The 20,334-nt window shown below is 38.8% G+C and overlaps 1 protein-coding gene across 2 annotated transcripts in view; it reads left to right on the forward strand.

Annotated features, from left to right (window-relative positions):
* The window catches only part of LOC105222689 (glucose dehydrogenase [FAD, quinone]), a 52,661-nt gene that overhangs the window by 16,839 nt on the left and 15,488 nt on the right, over positions 1 to 20,334 (forward strand). For both annotated transcript variants that reach the window (XM_011200113.4, XM_049449188.1), the window contains exons 2-3: positions 11,774 to 12,159; positions 16,229 to 16,349. In XM_011200113.4, the coding sequence (XP_011198415.1) occupies positions 11,998 to 12,159; positions 16,229 to 16,349 (283 nt within the window). In that variant the 5' untranslated portion in view covers positions 11,774 to 11,997. The remainder of the gene's footprint in view (positions 1 to 11,773; positions 12,160 to 16,228; positions 16,350 to 20,334) is intronic.

Here is a 20,334-nt window from a genome sequence, read left to right on the forward strand (position 1 = left end):
TATACCAAAAATATCCGCCAAAATACTCCGAACAGACTCGCGAGAGGATGTCGAGCTCGTATCCTTCACTGTTTTAATATTTTCATTAGTTGAAGAGGTCGAAGGTCGTCCAGAATGTGGCACGTCTTCAACGATCTCTCGACCGTCTTTCAAGGCTTTGTACTTTGTGTTTTATATCTCCTAGCAAATAGCTTAAATTTTTTGACAAACTAATCTAATCGCGCAAATAAATATTCGTTAAATTTAGAAAATTTAATAAATCCGCAAAAATCACATCAGTAAGCTAATCGGCCTATCGCTTTGTCACTCAATCATTAACTAATTTAATATGGACAATTTAGCATTTTATTGGCACTAATTGAAGCGCTGAAAGCATGAATGAAATTTGAATGAAATGACTTCTAGCGGGCACTTAGCGACTGACTGTCTAATCGCCTGATTGCCTGGCCGTCTGACTGGGTTTTATATGCAAGCGAGGTGTAAAACAACAGCCGAAAGTGACAGACCGAAATCAAAACAATCCGCAGAATTTCGACATCAACTGATGCAGCAGCAGCAAAAGCAAATGCAAGAAAAACAACTGCAGCATTGGCCAGAAGCATGTTACGAATGCGTTTTTGTTCAGCATTACGCTTTGCCGGCGAGCGAGTAGCTGTCTATGCGCCCAACACTGAATCTTAGATGTGACTACATACTCATATGTACATATATGTGTGCGCATGTATGTTTGCTTATTCGTATGTAATTTGCTTATTATGACGCTGCCAACAACAACGTGTCTTCGCTGCCGTGCGGCTTTGCGGCGAAATTGGCAATGTTTGTTGCGCTTTTTGGCCTTCTTGCGTTTCCTATGTCTGAATGTGTGTATGTTTGCACGCAAACCTGGGTGTAATGTACTTAGCATGTGGTTTTGGTTAGTGCTACCTTTTGGCATTGCGCTGCATTGCCAACTTGTCACACGTACTTGCACAGAGCGACGCATTGTGCCAGCTGTTTTGGCAAAGCGAAAATTTACCGCGCGTGAAAAAGCGGAAAGTGCGGTAATTAAGTGCGTAGTCGTTACTTTTGCGAAATTATTTCAACAACAGCAAGAAAACAACAAACACATAGTGCATGAGAAGTCAAACTCACCGAGAAGTCTGAAAAAATGTAGCTGCTTTTTCTAATTTCGTTTGGCTGAGTTTTCATTTTTCCACTTTAAATGTTTTCACTTTCAATTAAAGATCGAGTTGGCCGCTTCGTCTATGGCGTTTGCTCGCCACGCAAATTGAATTTTTGTGTAATCGTTGTAAGCACCGCACACGCATAATTTCTGTTTTACATACATATCTACCACATAAGCCAGCATTTGGGGCATGTTTTATATGTTTTATGCCGTGTTTTCTAGATGTTGTAAAATTAAGCTTGTGCTCGGCAGTTTTTACTATTTTCATATTTACGCAACAGTCATTGCGTGTGCGATGTACAACAATAATGAACACTTAAATGTACAACAAGGCAATTATGCGCAGACTTTTTTGTAAAATCACTGTAAATTGACATTGGCTTCAAATATAAGCGCTACAAATTTTTTCACATAAAAAATAATAATAAAATATTTGACTTAATATCTAGGGAGAGCACAACATTGATGTTCATTGAAGCGGAAATTGATGCGAAAAATGCAAAAATATAATAGCAATGAAAATAAAATATTTAATGAAAAAAAAGAAAAAAACTTAACTAACGTAGTTAAATTCCAAAATTCCATTGATATAAAGTATATCACAAATATGTATATGTATGTACTCGCACATTTCTTACATTCCTGCTGGAAATATGTCTGAAAATCGAAAAAGTGTAAACCTAATTAAAATCACTTACTTTTAATGGCAAAATGCCAGCCAAAAAGTCAAGAAAACAATTTGCCCAAACAGTTGGCTTTCAAAGCCAAACAAAATAAATAGATAAGCCACGATGGCCTTAACAAGCAATACAGCGCCAATAAATAGAAAACAATAAAATCAGCGATTGCAACAACAATTCCTCTGCAATAACTTGCATGTGTCGAAGAAGTATTTACGGCTGTTTAATGCAACAAAGTCCAACGCGGCATCCGCTGTGTCAGTAACAGCAAACAGCAACCGATGAAAGTGAAAATAGGAAGTAGGTGCCACATACGAGCCGCCGCTATTTAGAAAAGAGCCAAAGTACTGTAATATTTTCAGCGACAGCTGTTCGCGTTTAAAAAAAACGCATAGTACCTTTGTTAGCAGCTGCTGTTGCCATGGCTTCAACGTCAACAAGTTGCCTCAGTTACACAGCTTCTCGAGCTACTTGGCAATTTGTACGAGCAAAAGCAGCACATGGAAAAGCATTTCTTTCGCAACCGTTATTTGTTGTCTTGCTGCAAGAAATGGCATTTCGCTGCATGCGCTTGTGTGCGTCTGTTTGCATGTCTATTTATGCATTTGTGAGCCTATGGCCGACCATTATGGCCAGTTGTTACGGTTGGAGTTGCAATGGGGTTGGCACTCGTCGCACATGTGTTGTACATGCCGCGAATATCTCCGACGATTAGCATTTGAAGTTGGTGATTAGATGCATTTTTGTACACCTGTTACTCTTGTTGTTGTGGTGGGTATTGTTGCAAATATTTTACTCCAGATATTTGTGTTGTGCCGTAAGAAATACATTAATTAATCAAATATATCGCGAAGCTTTGTGTCTGAACATTTGCCATTTTATGGTACTATATATGTATGTATATATCTAGCTCTGACTTTAATGCTATAACATCATGGCAATATCTTGCTTGCAAACCCATTTGTTAAGAATTTGGAATTGGAGATTTATTGATGTGCGGCGTTTAGCAACGAATTTATAAAACTATTATTTTACATTTGACTGTTTTTATACCCTGATCTTCTTCTTAATTGTTGGCGTAGACACCAGTCACGCGCCAGTTTACAACATCGAGTCAGTCATTTCTCATTTTTGCTGTTTAGCGTCATTTGGAAATTCCAAGGGTAACCAGAACCTTCCTCACCTGGTCTTTTCAACCGAGTTAAGGATTTCCTCTTGCTCTGCTTCTCCCCAGCAGCTCCTTTTAGTGCTGTCAAAACCAAATTTAAAATAGCCGAAGATCTGGTGTGTGTCGGCCCTCTATTCACGAGTCTTTTCCAAGATTTGGCACATAGTGAATATCTGGTCGGTTAATGATTATCCAGGCTTAAAGCCCCACTGGTCCAATCAGTTTGCGCAGATTATGGGATCTCCCTTTTTGTGGCAGAACACACTTAAGTTCCAATCGTCTGCCATGCTTTCATCCGACAATATTCTACAAAGAAGCTGATAAGAGCATGTATCAGTTCTTCGCCGCCGTATTTGACTAGCTCGACCGGCAATCTCATCGGTCGAGCAATAGAACGTCCACTCCATCGTCATTGGTTGGGGAATCTGGTTCACCATCTACTGGTGTAATGCGTTCACTGCCATTCATCAAGCTGGAAAACTGTTCCCTCCAAAATTTCAGTATGCTCTAGGCATCAGTCACTAAATCACCTCTGGGGGTTCTACAAGAGTAGTATTTCATCCTCTCCCTTTTTTGACAGCAAGTGCGACTGGCTTCCCTCTTCACCACTTACTGCTATTAGCGAGCAGGATTGTAAGTTGAGTAGAAAATCATTCGGCTGTCTGTTGTGATTGTAGCTCCACGTGGCTTTGCACTTGTGTAGTCATACATATTGACTATTTTGCTGTTTTGCAGAACCGCCGCCTTCAAATAGGTCTTGAACCTCAATTAGAGCAATATATTTCATTAAAGTTGTCGATTCTTGCATGCGCCCTACTGTTATTATGATTTATGCATTTCCATTGCCACGCGTGGCTGACGGATAATTTTTTAATTACTTAGTGGCATGTGAGCAAAGGCAAATCTTCGTGTAGTTTGTTTAACATTTAGTAGCGTGTCTTCATTGGTGAGGTTAATTAAGTGTGGCAGAGATAACGGCAGAGCATAACACATAATTTACCGACATTCATCTGAAAGCCATGGAAATAAATAGAAGATGGTGATCTTAAGCCATTATTTTTAGATCAATTAAAAAATATTTATGCAATTTTTTTTTTTGAGAAAAATTATCTAATTTAAAAAAAATATATAGTTAATTGAAAAAAATTTTCTGCGCCGGTGAGCTGCTTGATACAATACAATAAAGCATGGAGGAGCAGCGAATTTTTTAAACAGAGTTATATTTTAATAAATTTATGGAAATAGGCTACTAAAGACAATGCCATCACAAAGAGATCAAGACACTCAGTTTTTTCTTCCAAAATTAAGATGGGTTCAAAATATGTCACCGTGTGAGGTAGGCGTGTCTTCTGCGCAACTAAATGTCATACATCTCACTTGCTTTTCCCTACCTAAGTGGATCAGTAAATTCTGAGTGGAAGTACTAGCGTTGTTTTATATAATAGCTAAGAAAGAATAATAAAATCCACAATGAAAACACTTTAAAATCTCTTAAGCTTCTTGAAGAAACAGGTTTAAGTATTTTTAGTTGAGGCTCCTCATCAACTCTCTCTATTCCCACCTTTCATGATATCGTCACTCAATCCATTCAAACTGACCACATACCTATGTAATTTAACATATCTAAGTTATCACAACTAAAGTAACTAGACCTCTGCAAAATTCGTAAAAACCTGAAACTTATACATTGTAAGAAAAAAGCACCCTGTAACTGTAATTAAATTCCCCTGGTGATTGATATTTCAAAAAAATGTATTTTGCTAAGTTACTAGGACTACTGTGGCAAATATGAACGTGCTCCGTCAACCAGTTTGTATACAGCAGCTGCTTATGTCGGTACACTTCAATAGTGCGTTGAGATTTCTACAATATCGAATAAAGAATTTATCTTAAATTTTGTATTTCTAACCAAATTTCGTGTCCGAAATCGTGCAGAAAAGGCTTACTTACGGTGATTCAGTTTTATCAAAAACACAAACCTACGAGTGGAATAAAGTCTTCAAAGGTGGGTCTCTCGACAGATCGTTGAAGACACGCCTCGTTCTGGACGACCTTCGACCTCTTCAACTGATGAAAATGTTAAAAAAGTGAAGGATAACCTATTCGTCAGAGTTGGTAAGAGAGTTAGACATCTCCCTCGAGTCCGTTCGAATGATTTTGGTTGATATTTTGGGTATGAAACGCGTTCTTGCTTGACTCGCCCCGATAAAGCTAATTTCTTTTTCTGTGAACAGATATCTTTAGAGATGCTTGATCGTGCGAGTTCCGGTCCTACATTCATTCTGATCATTATAACTGCCGATGAGACACGGGTTTAGGAGTTTGGCATGCAAACAAGTTGACAATAATTGGATTGGAATCTGTTTTCAATCGAGAGAAGAGACAAAACAAAATTCACTGAAGTACTGAAGGTCATCCCATAAAGTGTTTATGAAAAGTGTTTCGAAGACTGGAAAACTCGTTGGCATAAGTGTCCTACGTCTGGTGGGGATTACTTTGTAGGCGACAAATAATTATTGATGAATAATTAAATACTTGTATATACTTATATAATACTTGTGTAATAAAAGTTGTTGTTATTAAGAAGTCGGCGACCAGTTTAAAGCTTGTAGAATGCTCATAACAAATGCAAGAAATACCCGAAATTTCGGTGATGTCATTAATCATTCACCTTAGTAAGTCAAATGCTTGTCATCTAAAGTTTTGCAAATTAAAAACTCATTACTTTAATGAAATTAAACTCATAATTAATGAAATTTCGCCAAAAGTAAATATAATAACGCTAATAGCCTTGCTTGCAACATCTTCGAATTCGAATTCGAATTTTGCTGCATTTTATTGTACACAGTTTTTGTTGTAGTGTACAGTAAATTTCGATTTCTTTACTATGAATTATTCATTATTTTCGCCTTTTCATTGTTTTTGTATTTGTTTGTGGCGTTTTCTGTGGCCTTGAGGCAGCTATAAATTAGAGCTGAAATTGCGGCTGCCGGTAGACATTGTAGCGTTGCCCACAAAAAACGGCATTATCGTTGTTTTTGGCAGCTGCTGATTTTAATCGTCGTTTTGTTTGTTTATTTTTTAACGATGCGCCTAGTTTACAGTTAAGGTCATGCGAACTTTAGGAAGAAAAACTTTATGAATTTCAATTGTTTGTTTATTATTTACACAAACATACTTACATATGTATATTCAATGGAAGCTTTTTACGCATTTGGCGGCTAGAGGTGAGCCAATCTTCAGTTACTGAAGTTTACTAAGCCTCAGCTAAGTTTTTTCAATATTTTCAAATTATATGCTCAGTGATGACTGCTAATTTTAGAATGGAAATTATGAAGTGATCCCAATGACAAAACTACGGCGAATGAGTGATTTGTAGATTTCTTAAAACTTCGACGATGCTAGTCCGAAAATTCGGTGGCAAAACAATTTTGCAATAATTCAACGTCAAGTCTACGAATCAAAATCACACATACCATATGTATTTGTCAGTAATTGATTTATCCGCGTCAGAGAAGTTTTTATTTACCAATAAATGTATTTTGTTGTATGCAATTGTCAAGTGTGGATTGACAATCTCGTGTCAATAAGTAAAAGACTGTTTCTTACACAATATTTAAAGTACTACAAGGTGCATTCTAAAGTAAACAAGATTTAAAAAAAACAGGACAAATGGTTTTTTCGCCAAAATCAATTTATTTTATTCAAAGTAGTCTACTTCTGCTTCAATACAGCTTTTTGCACGGTCCAAAAGCATGTCAAACGAGTGTGTTGGCCGGTATGGCCGCCAGTATGCCGGTGTAAGCCTTTTGAATGGCCTCTACGCTTTCCTTTTATAGGCAAATGTATTTTTCCGAAAAGGAAGAAGTCGCACGGTGCCATAACAGGTGAATACGGGGAGTAGTTAATGGTTAAAATGTGATTTTTGGTCAAATAATCATCAAATGTTGGATTCTGAACAATTTTTGGTCGTCAGTCAATTTATGCGGAACAAACCACGCACACACCTTTCGAAAGCCCAAATGTTCGGTCACAATACTACAATATTAGTCGATGTTTTGGAGATGTTTAATTCCACTTCCATGAATTTCAATGATAATTTCGGCTGATTTTTGATGAATTTACTCACAGTTTCGATGGAATTTCCGGCGATCACGGATTTTGATTGGCTCAGGGCTCGTGCACCCTGCTACGGGATAGGCAATCATCGTCATAAACTTGTTTCATCGATTGAAACGTTTCGGTAAAAGTTGTACCAATTTTAAAACTAAATTTAATGTTGGCTCTTTGTTCAAAGCTCATTTTCGCACCGATAACACGAACATACTGACACTTACATAAAACGCAATAACTTCACTTCCAATCAATGAAATATCATGAAATGATCACTAGACAATCGATGAAGATAGCAGATTCTAACGCACCAGTCGAACTTTATTTTTTATTATAAGTATATATCGTCACCTAAAATGCAAAATAACGTATCATCGAAAAATTCGAAATTGAGTATCCTATTAATTACGATTCACTACTTCAAATTCTTCTTCTTCTTAATTGGCGTAGACACCGCTTATGCGATTATAGCCGAGTCAACAACAGCGCGCCAGTCGTTTCTTCTTTTCGCTACGTGGCGCCAATTGGATATTCCAAGCGAGGCCAGGTCCTTCTCCACTTGGTCCTTCCAACGGAGTGGAGGTCTTCCTCTTCCTCTGCTTCCAGCGGCGGGTACTGCGTTGAATACTTTCAGAGCTGGAGTGTTTTCGTCCATCCGGACAACATGACCTAGCCAGCGTAGCCGCTGTCTTTTAATTCGCTGAACTATGTCAATGTGGTCGTATATCTCGTACAGCTCATCGTTCCATCGAATGCGATATTCGCCGTGGCCAACGCGCAAAGGACCATAAATCTTTCGCAGAACTTTTCTCTCGAAAACTCGCAACGTCGACTCATCTGTTGTTGACATCGTCCAGGCCTCTGCACCATATAGCAGGACGGGAATTATGAGTGACTTATAGAGTTTGGTTTTTGTTTGTCGAGAGAGGACTTTGCTTTTCAATTGCCTACTTAGTCCGAAGTAGCACCTGTTGGCAAGAGTTATCCTGCGTGGGATTTCTAGGCTGACATTGTTGGTGGTGTTTACGCTGGTTCCAAGATAGACAAAATTATCTACAACTTCAAAGTTATGACTGTCAACAGTGACGTGAGTGCCAAGTCGCGAGTGCGACGACTGTTTGTTTGATGACAGGAGATATTTCGTCTTGCCCTCGTTCACTGCCAGACCCATTTCTTTTGCTTCCTTGTCCAGTCTGGTGAAAGCAGAACTAACGGCGCGGGTGTTGAGGCCGATGATATCAATATCATCGGCATACGCCAGCAGTTGTATACTCTTATAGAATATGGTACCTTCTCTGTTGAGTTCTGCAGCCCGAACTATTTTCTCCAGAAGCAGGTTGAAAAAGTCGCACGATAGGGAATCACCTTGTCTGAAACCTCGTTTGGTATCGAACGGCTCGGAGAGGTCCTTCCCGATCCTGACGGAGCTTTTCGTGTTGCTCAACGTCAGTTTACACAGCCGTATTAGTTTTGCGGGGATACCAAATTCAGACATCGCGGCATAAAGGCAGCTCCTTTTCGTGCTGTCGAAAGCAGCTTTGAAATCAACAAATAGGTGGTGAGTGTCGATTCTCCTTTCACGGGTCTTTTCCAAGATTTGGCGCATGGTGAATATCTGATCGGTTGTTGATTTACCAGGTCTGAAGCCACACTGATAAGGTCCAATCAGTTTGTTGACGGTGGGCTTTAATCTTTCACACAATACGCTCGACAGAACCTTATATGCGATATTGAGGAGGCTTATCCCACGGTAGTTAGTGCAGATTAAGGGGTCTCCTTTTTTATGGATTGGGCATAGCACACTTAAATTCCAATCGTTGGGCATGCTTTCGTCCGACCATATTTTACAAAGAGGTTGATGCATGCTCCTTATCAGTTCTTCGCGGCCGTGTTTGAATAGCTCGGCCGGCAATCCATCGGCCCCTGCCGCTTTGTTGTTTTTCAGGCGGGCAATTGCTATTCGAACTTCTTCATGATCGGGCAATGGAACGTCTGCTCCATCGTCATCGATTGGGGAATCGGGTTCGCCTTCTCCCGGTGTTGTGCTATCACTGCCATTCAGCAGGTTGGAGAAATGTTCCCTCCATAATTTAAGTATGCTCTGGGCATCGGTAACTAGATCACCTTGGGGGGTTCTACAGGAGTATGCGCCGGTCTTGAAACCTTCTGTAAGCCGCCGCATCTTTTCGTAGAATTTTCGAGCATTACCCCTGTCGGCCAGCTTATCCAGCTGTTCGTACTCACGCATTTCGGCCTCTTTCTTCTTCTGTCTGCAAATGCGTCTCGCTTCCCTCTTCAACTCTCGGTATCTATCCCATCCCGCACGTGTTGTGGTCGATCGTAACGTTGCGAGGTAGGCAGCCTGTTTTCTCTCCGCTGCGACACGGCACTCCTCGTCGTACCAGCTGTTCTTTTGCACTTTCCGAAAACCAATGGTTTCGGTTGCAGCTGTACGTAAAGAGTTTGAAATGCCGTCCCACAGTTCCCTTATACCGAGTTGTTGACGAGTGCTCTCAGAGAGCAGGAGTGCAAGCCGAGTAGAGAATCGTTCGGCTGTATGTTGTGATTGCAGCTTCTCGACGTCGAACTTTCTTTGTGTTTGTTGGCGTGCGTTTTTTGCTTCACAGAGGCGGGTGCGAATCTTAGCTGGAACAAGATAGTGGTCCGAGTCGATGTTAGGACCTCGGAGCGCACGCACATCTAAAACACTGGAGACGTGTCTTCCGTCTATCACAACATGATCGATCTGGTTGGTAGTTTTTCGATCCGGAGACAGCCAGGTAGCTTGATGGATCTTCTTATGCTGGAATCTAGTACTACAGATAACCATATTTCGGGCCCCGGCGAAGTCGATCAGCCTCAACCCATTTGGGGAAGTTTCGTCGTGGAGGCTGAATTTACCGACCGTAGTACCAAAGATACCTTCTTTGCCCACCCTGGCGTTGAAGTCGCCAAGCACGATTTTTACATCGTGACGGGGGCATCTCACATAAGTGCGCTCCAAGCACTCATAAAAGGCATCTTTGGTCACATCGTCCTTCTCTTCCGTCGGGGCGTGGGCGCAAATCAGCGATATGTTGAAGAACCTCGCTTTGATGCCGATTGTGGCTAGACGTTCATTCACCGCAGTGAATGATAGTACTCGGCGACGGAGTCTCTCTCCCACCACGAATCCCACACCAAACCTGCGCTCCTTTATATGGCCACTGTAGTAAATGTCACAAGGACCTACTCGTCTCTGTCCTTGTCCCGTCCAGCGCATTTCTTGGACGGCGGTGATGTCAGCCTTTGTTGTCACGAGGACATCAACCAGCTGGGCAGTGGTACCTTCCCAGTTAAGGGACCGGACATTCCAGGTGCATGCCCTCAATTCTTAGTCCTTGCCATGATCGTCATCAAAAGGGGTCTCTCATCCGAGGCTGGTTATGACTATTCACTGGGGGTGTTTTTTTACGTGGCGGGTCCCAAACCCAACGCACAACCATATGCAGCGGATGTTTCGCCTTCTCACGTTAGCTCGCCTTCAAACGGATGTTCTTAGGCTACCCAGAGGATACTTGGTCAAAGACCGGAAGTCGTGAGCTGCTTGAGTCACATGTAAAAGAATCGTTTCTGGCCACTCCCAAGTGAATGGCAATCAGAGAACTTTCCTCACATACATAATATTACATATGTATGTATGTCCCACATTTTAAGGTTCTGCACTCATTATGAACCAGTTTTAACCAATATTATAAGTTTTTTCACTCTTGTTGCATTTTATTTCGGGTTTCGTTCACGCCACTGTAAATTTTCGAAAATGTTGTTACGTTAATTTGCATTTAGGTGAGGATATGGACTAAGCTATTTCACTGATATCAAAATTTTCTAATTTATTACATATTTTCGATAGATATTGAATATGAATCATTCTGTGCTGAAAAAATATTCTAATATTGGATATACTATAGCCTGATTCCAAAAATTTTTGATATTATTGGACGAATTATCTCAGCTCGCTTATACCTTATATAATGATTTTCGTCATTCTAGCAGACTTTATGTCGAATATGTCGGCCAGTGTGTGAGTTATCTTCATAAAACTGTATGGGAACATGTTCTGGAGCATATTTAAATAAAGTTAATGTAATCAGTCATATTTTTGTATAGTATTAAAAATATCTATAGTAACCCAAAAATATTTGGCTCCGCTAGCTTCAAATTTTGGGTTACTATATTTTGTCTACTCCTACGACAGTCGGATCAAAATAACCGGAACGGACCCGGATTTTTATGCGGTAAAATACTGTCAACTCGGTACCAATCCTTGAAACTATTTCGGGAATTTTTTTGCTGCTATAACAACAACAACAACAACAACAAAAGTTAGCACGTGTTTTTTTTTCGAATTTTCTCAACTTTTTCTCCTGAACCAAGATGCTTTTCTGGAACCAAATATATACATTAATTAAAATAATATAAATGACCGAACCTGAAACGTTCGAATTCCCGCAAACTTAGTACAACCTACTTTGACTAATATTTATAATAGTTATATATAATATGCTGAGAGGGAATATTATAGATCATTCATCTCTGCTGCACCGTTACTCTATAACCACAAATTCAAATAAAAAATTGTTGTTTTATTTACGCTCTTATTTACAGGTCAAGCAACAAGAACATACGACCGAAACTGGATCGTGCAGAATTGATCAGAAACGTGCAGACAGAGGCTTACCACTAACAAAGCAATAACAAGTGTGGCATAATAACAACAAATGCACTAAGTGCATTAGAGTGCAACATTAGTTTTTACTTTCAAAAGCAAGCTAAAACCAACGCAAAAACAAAAAGAATTAACTCGTCTATAACAACAACAAGCCGTAAATATGTCAACCGGCCGTTGCGATTGTCTGGTCAGCGTGCCAACCGGTCCCACATTAGCATCCACTTGTGGCGGCAGCGCGTTCATGCTCTTCATGGGTCTGCTAGAGGTGTTCATACGCTCGCAATGTGATCTCGAGGATCCCTGTGGCCGTGCCACGCCAAGGGTAAGTCAAAACATGCTAATTAAATGAGCAATAACCATGAAATGTAAATGCAAGCGCACAAGTATTATTTAAATGGCGACTAATATTTTTTGCTGTATTCAGTAGTTTCTTTCACTTACAGTTTTCATTGATGAAAACTTCTACAAATTTCTTTAAAGTTGTGGAACTTTTATCTTTCTTGTATTCATACATATATATAGGTGTTGGTCCCAATAAAGATTTGGTTAGGTTGGGTTAGGGTCTGGTAGGCTAATAAGCCACGCATAGATCAATTTTGATCCTTTGCGATATCTGAAGGAGTCCAGTTGTTTGGTCCAAGAGGAGTAGTCATCCTTTAGAATGCTTGTGCTTGTCGACAGTTTTAACAGACTTTGCGGCCTCACTATCGATACATCCTCCAGAGTATCATACTGTGGGGACTGCAGATGCTTACATCGCAATCTTGCCTATGCGGACAAGTGCACAAGAGATGCTCTATTGCTTATCTGGTGCCCTGCTCTAGATATTTGAGACAGTCTTCTCGATCTGTCAGTCCCATTCTGCGGACATGTGTCGCTACTAGTCAAGGACCATTTAGTAATCCCATCATGTTTCTACGGTCTCTTCAATCGAGTGCCAATAGGAATTTTGTGTACTTCCGATCTACCGTATTGCACATGACTTTTGCAGTTTTACACACAGGTTGTTCGTTCGATCGAGTTTTTATTTTCTTTACCATGCTTCTGTCGAGATCATCGGATAGTCTACAATTTCATTGCCCTCGACGCTTTTGTGGTCTGTCACCTACTTAGAAGAAGTGAAGGTGTTAACACTTTGCACTGACGTCTTGCTTCACAAGACACCTCTGGCCGATATGCGATACGTAGATGTTGACTCTACGTTGACAGGTGTATTACTCGTAGAAGCCAATTCCGCGGCTTTCGCAATAGCAAGGGCCTCAGGTTGAAATATTCCAGAAGATTCTATATGTCTAAATGTGGATGCGTATGAGTCAAATACATTATAAACTCTAACTTTTGCAAAATAAGAGCACGTGCCCTCTTACTGTCTAAATCCTTAATTTATGCAAAAACAAAACTGTTTGCTGAACTAACTTTATTAGAAGCCGTGTGCTAACTAGATTCTGAACCATTTCATTAAACAGTTCATGTATTGTAAATCGGCAATGAACTATTTATTAGTCTTTGAAGTTATGATTATATGACTTACGCTATAGAGCAGAAACCAGTTTGTTACAATTAATTACTAAAGCTGATTTTTATAGATTTATTAATTTGAATTTTCTTGCCAATTATAAATAACGGCTTTTAGACGTGCGGTTTTCCATAAGGCAATACTTTTAACGGAGTCTTTTTGACATTTGTTACTTGATTTATACAAATATTCGTTTGCCATTTTATAATGAGCAGAATTATTCCGGAAAAACGTTTGCAATTTGTATAATTTCTTCACCCAAAAAACGGAAATAGTGGATCCTCAGAGACGCCGTATAGAAGCGCTATTGCAGTTATGGAGCAGAGTGTCGAAGAAAACCTAAATGAGTCTATGAGGAATATTGGTTTGCACGCGTACAAATTCCAGTGCAAGAATTAAAGTTGAACGAATGGCTACCGATTTCGATGTTCACAACAAGATTTACTATAGTTTAGCGATGAAGCTTACTTTTAATTGAAAACAAAATTGTCGCATATCGAGTGATGATAATTCACAAGCCATTGTTGAGACGCCGTTCTTCTTCTTTACTGCCGTAGACACCGCTTACGCGATTATAGCTGAGTTAACAACAGCGCTCCAGTCGTTTCTTTCGCTACGTGGCGCCAACTGGAGATTCCAAGCGAAGCCAGGTTCTGCTCAACCTGGTCTTTCCAACGAAGTGGAGGTCTTCCTCTTCCTCTGTTTCCCCAGGCGGGTACTGCGCCGAATACTTTCAGAGCTGGAGCCATTCGGACAACATGACCTAACCAGCGTAGCCGCTATCTTTTAATTCATTGAACTATGTCAATGCCGTTGAATATCTCATACAGCTTACCATTCTATCGAATGCGATATTCCCCTTTCTTTCGAAAACTCGTCACGTCGACTCATCAGTTGTTGTCATCGTCCATGCCTCTGCACCATACAGCAGGACGGGAATAATGAGTGACTGGTTTTTGTTCGTCGAGAGAAAACTTTACTTCTCAATTGCCTACTCAGTCCGAAGTAGCTCCTGTTGGCAAGAGTTATTCTGCGTTGAGTTTCCAGACTGACAATGTTTGTGGTGTTGATACTGGTTCCACGATAGACGAAATTATCTACGACTTCAAAGTTATGATTGTCAACAGTGACGTGAGAGCCAAGTCGCGAGTGCGACGACTGTTTGTTTGATAACTGGAGATATTTCGTCTTGCCCTCGTTCACTGCCAGACGTATTTGCTTTGCTTCTTTATCCAGTCTGGAGAAAGCAGAACTCGGCGTACGCCAGCAGCTCTACAGTCCTTCCCAAAAGAGTTCTGCAGCTCGAATTATTTTCTCCAGAAGCACGATAGGGAATTGCCTTGTCTGAAACCTCGTTTGATACCGAACGGCTCGGAGAGGTCCTTCCCGATCCTGACGGAGCTTTTAGTATTGCTCAACGTCAGTTTACACAGCCGTATTAGTTTTCTGTCAAAAACAGCTTTGAAATCGACGAATAGGTGGAGTGTGTCGATTTTCTTTTCACGGATATTTTCCACATGGTGATTATCTGGTCGCTCAGCAGGCTGGATAAGTGTTCCTTCCATAATTATAGTATGATCTAGGCATCGGTTACTCGATCACCTTCTTGGGTTCTATAAGAGAATGCTCCGGTCTTGAAACCTTCTGTTAGTCGCCGCAGTTTTTCGTAAAATTTTCGAATATATCAAACTCTTTAGCAACTCAGGACTTCCGGTCCTAGAGCAAGTATCCTCTGATTAGCCAAAAACTTCCGTTTGAAGGCGAGCTAAAGTGAGAAGGCGAAACATCCCCTTCGCAGTTTTGTGCGCTGGGTTTGGGATCCGCCACGCACCCAATCACAAATAACAATCAGCCTTAGATGAGACACCGCACTTTTGATGACCACCATGGCAAACGAACTAAGACGCCATTACATCGTGAAAAAGTCACTGTTTGGTGTGCTCTATTGCCAAAAGGAATCATAAAACCATATTTTTCAAGAATAAAGCCAGTTATATTTTTACAGTCAATGAGCAACACTAAAGAGTCGTTAATACTAAATTGAAGGATGCTGATATGGACGACCTTTAGTTCCAACAAGACGGCGCTGCATGCACAACCAACGCATGCACAACCAACGCTAAATTTTGTTTGAAAAGTGGTCGAATATTCGGACTCTTGGCTTGGAATTTATTCGAGCTAGTCGCGGCGATAATTTTTAAGACCACAGCGCTAACTTTCATCCTTATAACAAAGCTAAATCCTTATAATTATAAGCATTTTTTTTCTTCTTGAAGACCACATTTTTAAAAACTCTTTATTATATAATCACGCAATGTGCTTAGCGCTCGCTATAATAGCTCATTCACATACAACTATCCTTGCTTTTCAAGACAATTCTTACTTTAACAACAAAGCGAGGAGAGCAAAAGGCATGCCAGAACGAATGCTTTGCTTTTAGTGTTTCTCTCTAAACAAAACAGTGATTCTATATGAATGAGCCATAAAGGAGCAGCATACGGTTTATAAAACAGTTGTGTGGCTTCGACCGATTTTTGGTATTTTTCATTACACCACTCAAGAAATCTGAAGGAAATATTTGCTACTGATGTGTGGTATTTGAGGGGTTTTAGCAACCGAAAATTCACAAGAAACATCCTTTAACATCATAGTCACAAAATGACTGTAAACAACCATCTAACTCATTAGGTATACATACGTATACTGATAGATCTTGAAATTCAGTAATAGTAAGAGTGAATTTGAACAATTTTGATTCATATCGGTTCCAGTCTCATATGAGACTCCTTACAATGATATTGCTTTTTAAAAGTTTCCATTAGTGACATTTTATTTACATAAATATTTGTTTTTTATTCGTTTTCCCATACGACAGTTTCGTTCGGAGCCCGATTATGACTACGATTTTATTGTGATTGGTGGCGGCTCGGCTGGTGCGGTTGCTGCCGCGCGTCTCTCGGAGGTACCCCAATGGAAAGTGTTGCTCATCGAGGCAGGTAAGTGTTGACCAATTTATTGCTCAAATAATTATGGCGGCAACTTGATGATATGAATATAAATATGAGTTTTGACATAAAATTTAGCGTTTGCATTTGCGCATGCTACTTAAGTGAACGTAATGTGATTGTAATTTTGTAATTTACCACATGAGTTTTAATGGGTGTAATCGTTCTTCTATTTAATACAACTGTGATATTTTATAGTATAATGATACGTTTGTAACTATTTGTCACATTTTTTTGTTTGTTGCGATTTAAAGATTGATTTCTCAGAACTTGATTCTTTTTGATAAATATATGTATTAGTTTTGCTGGGTCTAGTCACCTTATTTGTTGAAATTCTAAAGGTCTTTTTAAAAGATTCGTTTTGATAAACTTGTCAGATTTCTTTACCATTTGACATTTTAAGTCTTTTTTCAAATGTCAATAAAGTAATAGCTAATAAACAAACAAATAAATCACATTATGACACCTGCTGTTCTTACGGTTCAATATGTCCAAATCTCATTTTGTTTGCTTGTGGCTTCCCATAGTATACAGTCTAAGAGTGATCCAAGCAGTGGTACTTTTTTCATTAGCATTTTTTTAACAGATGACGCGTGAGTCGTGTCAAGCTGTCATGCTTCGTTCATATATTGTTTGAAATTTAATCATGGAAAAACTTAGGCCTGACGTGTGATATCACAGCACTAGACTTTTTCTTGGGGGGATATGTATAGTAAAGTTTAAAGGCTATGCGGAAATGCTCAAACGAAAATTGAACTCAACGGATGGACCGTCTAAAACTTAGCTGCGGTCACTATTTGAAATAGATAATCTTCAAAACAATAAATGTCAAAAAATGTTCTTTCGAATGAAAAAGTAAGAAACTTCGAAATGAATCACCCTATCATATGTCCACATATTGCGTAAAATAAAGCCTTAATAGCGCGCAATTTACTAGTAAAATTTAGATTAGTTGTTCATATGCTTTTACAAGTCGATTAATTGCTCATTTAAATGCACAGCTTAAATACTTTTACATGCACATACATACGTACATAACAAAGTATAATCAAAATCTTTACAACGGTTTTTTGCAATAACTGATTGCCCACAAACGATAAGAACACGTTGATTCGAATTATGTTGGCTTTATATATAAGAGATTGCATGTAACAATACAAATCAGATAAGAGATATAGTATGCTTTAGACAATTAAGAAAACCAACACATTATATGTATATAGATAATGAAATAAATTATAATGATTTGTGGTTAGTAGATTATCGAAAAAAGTATTGCTGAGATTTTATTGAATTCATATTTTATCTTAGGGATGTGATAATTTTCATTCACTTAGACGAAATTTCAGATAATATTTTAATATTTATGGAGACATATCGTAGATAATACTAATTAAATGCAAATAAAGAAAAAACACAAAGTGGTTAATAATTTATTATTCAACTAGAGTACCCGTCCACGCTTCACTGTGGCTGATACATAGATAATACTACTACTACTACCATCTATATGATTTCTATTAGTTGGATTATAATTATTAGTTAATGAGATATAGATAGGGAAATCCACCGTTGAAAAGATATTTGCTATGCTGAAAGCAGGCGAAATGAGTAAAGTAGGTGCCTCCAACAAAAACAACCAAAACAACGAACATCTGATTCTGAAAAGTGTTTAAGTGCTCTCTAATCGGAATAAAGCCGAATTTTTGCGTCGGTGATAGAAACATAGCTCCATCATTTCCCACTGGAGTCCAATCGACAGTCAGTCCAGTATACTGCACATGATGAAGCGGTTCTCAGGCGTGGAAAGACGAAAAGGGCGGCTGGAAAATGCACGCTGGAGACGCACGTACTCAGCGCCTGTTTATTGAGCCAGTTATAATCTATTACACTGCATATTTGGTTGCAGTTCTTTTCTTCTATTCCTAATACTTAGCAATTGTATCAGTTTTGAGGACGAATCTGCTTAAAATTGTACGCATATATTCAATTGATTCTTACAAACATGAATTTTGAACAAATGCTAATGATTTAAAATATAATTTTTGTATTTATGAGTTGTATTGGATTCTAACATAAAGAGATAAAAGGTATCCTATGTCCTTACTCTGGCTCTAAGCTACCTCCCCACCAATTTTCAGCCAAATCGGTTCAGCCGTTCTTGAGTTATAAATGGTGTAACTAACACAACTTTCTTTTATATATATAGATTATTCCTTCGTGAAAAAAACCCTTTTAAAGCGTTGAAATTTTTTCCATTTTCTCTTGGGTATAAAGTAGCACAATGACACTGTTTGACATTAATTTATGCTGAATATTTGAATATTCTGGAAAACATTCATCTAAGATTTAAATTAGGTTTAGGTCTATTACTAAATTTTTGCGTTTTTTGCCAAAATTTTAACGTTTATTTAAGAAAAAACATGACTATACTATAATAGTAATAGTATTTTCCAAAGCAAAGGATGTTTTTATAACGCTTTTGTTAGCTTCACCTCTATGGATGTATGGATGTATGTACGTAACCTCCTTTCCAGTTCGCCTGTAACTTGAGAGAAATTGTGGTACGTTTATGAGACTTACTACATAATAAATTTCTTGGCAACCAAGATCGCTGTTGAAGGTAGACGTAATCGGACCCCTGGCACGTCTACAAAGCGCTATTAAACGAAAATCTATAAATTATCATAACTAAATACTAAATTAAGATACCGAGCTGTAATTATGTGCAGGGTATTCCAATAACAAGGAACATTTGTTGACTGAAATTTAAAATAGTCGTAGCCGCGCCCCCAAAATGGTTCAATGTATATACAGGTATCCCTCGAATAGCACGGTACTTGAGTTGCACGAAATCTCGAATAGCACGGTTAAAAATTGCGACAACCCTCGAATAACACGGGGTTCGAATTACACGAAGCCGCGAAAATTCCTTTTAAAAATTGAAATTTAAGGATCCTCTACCTCTTCAAGGAAAAACAAATCAATCTTTGGAGAGTGACAGTGGTTGAACATATGTAATTTAAAAATTATTGCGTTTATAAAGTTTTACCTTTTAAATTTCAAATAACACGATTTCGAATAACACGGAACCAATTAACCGTGTTATTCGAGGGATACCTGTATCTTCCAAACCGCTAAAACAAAATTTAGCCTAACTTGCTTGAAAAATGTCTCGTTAGCAACTTTTCATACTCCGAGAAAATGTGTAAAATTAGGTAATAATCACACCAACTTCTCATATCGGTTGTGTTGAAAACTCACTGAATAACTGTGGCACAAGCATTAAACTTCACAACTAAGATGATGTGGAAGAGCTTTTGAAGAAGAGAGAGAAGATGGACGTGGCAACATCCACCTTTAGATGAAACTCTATATCTCTGGAACTTCTTCTTTATTGGCACAAACACGACTTACGCCGTTATAGCCGAGTTTACAACAGCGCGTCAGTCGTTTTTCCAGGACAGAACCATAAATCTTCTACAGAAAATTTCTCTCAAAACTTTTAATGTCGACTCATCAGATGTTGTCATCGCCCATTTCTCTGCACCATACAGCAGGACGGGAATAATTTTAACAAATTTTGGTGTATTAGATTAGTCCACATAGACATCCTCCAATTCAGACAAGGAAAAGTCATTAATCATGGCTCGATAGCGTTGCCGCCTTTATTTTCGAAAAGATGTGGACAAATGATTGTCTCTGCCCATAGAGCACATCAAGCAATGACTTTTTGAGAATGTAACAAGATCTCAACACTTTCTTGTAGATTATAATCTCTCCAAATGCGAAAAATTTGTTTATTAAACTATCCATTCATGCAGAAATGATAAATTTGCAAACGTTGTCCCGGAGTAAGTCTGTTCATTAGGAAATGTTTCACTAAACTTGTTATCAAGTAACAAATGTAAATAAGACCGAACAAAATTGTCTCATTGAAAACCACATCTATAAAACAGTTATTGTCCACCTAAAT

Source organism: Bactrocera dorsalis, chromosome 2 (genome assembly GCF_023373825.1).
Source record: "Bactrocera dorsalis isolate Fly_Bdor chromosome 2, ASM2337382v1, whole genome shotgun sequence".
Taxonomy (NCBI): Eukaryota; Metazoa; Arthropoda; class Insecta; order Diptera; family Tephritidae; genus Bactrocera; species Bactrocera dorsalis.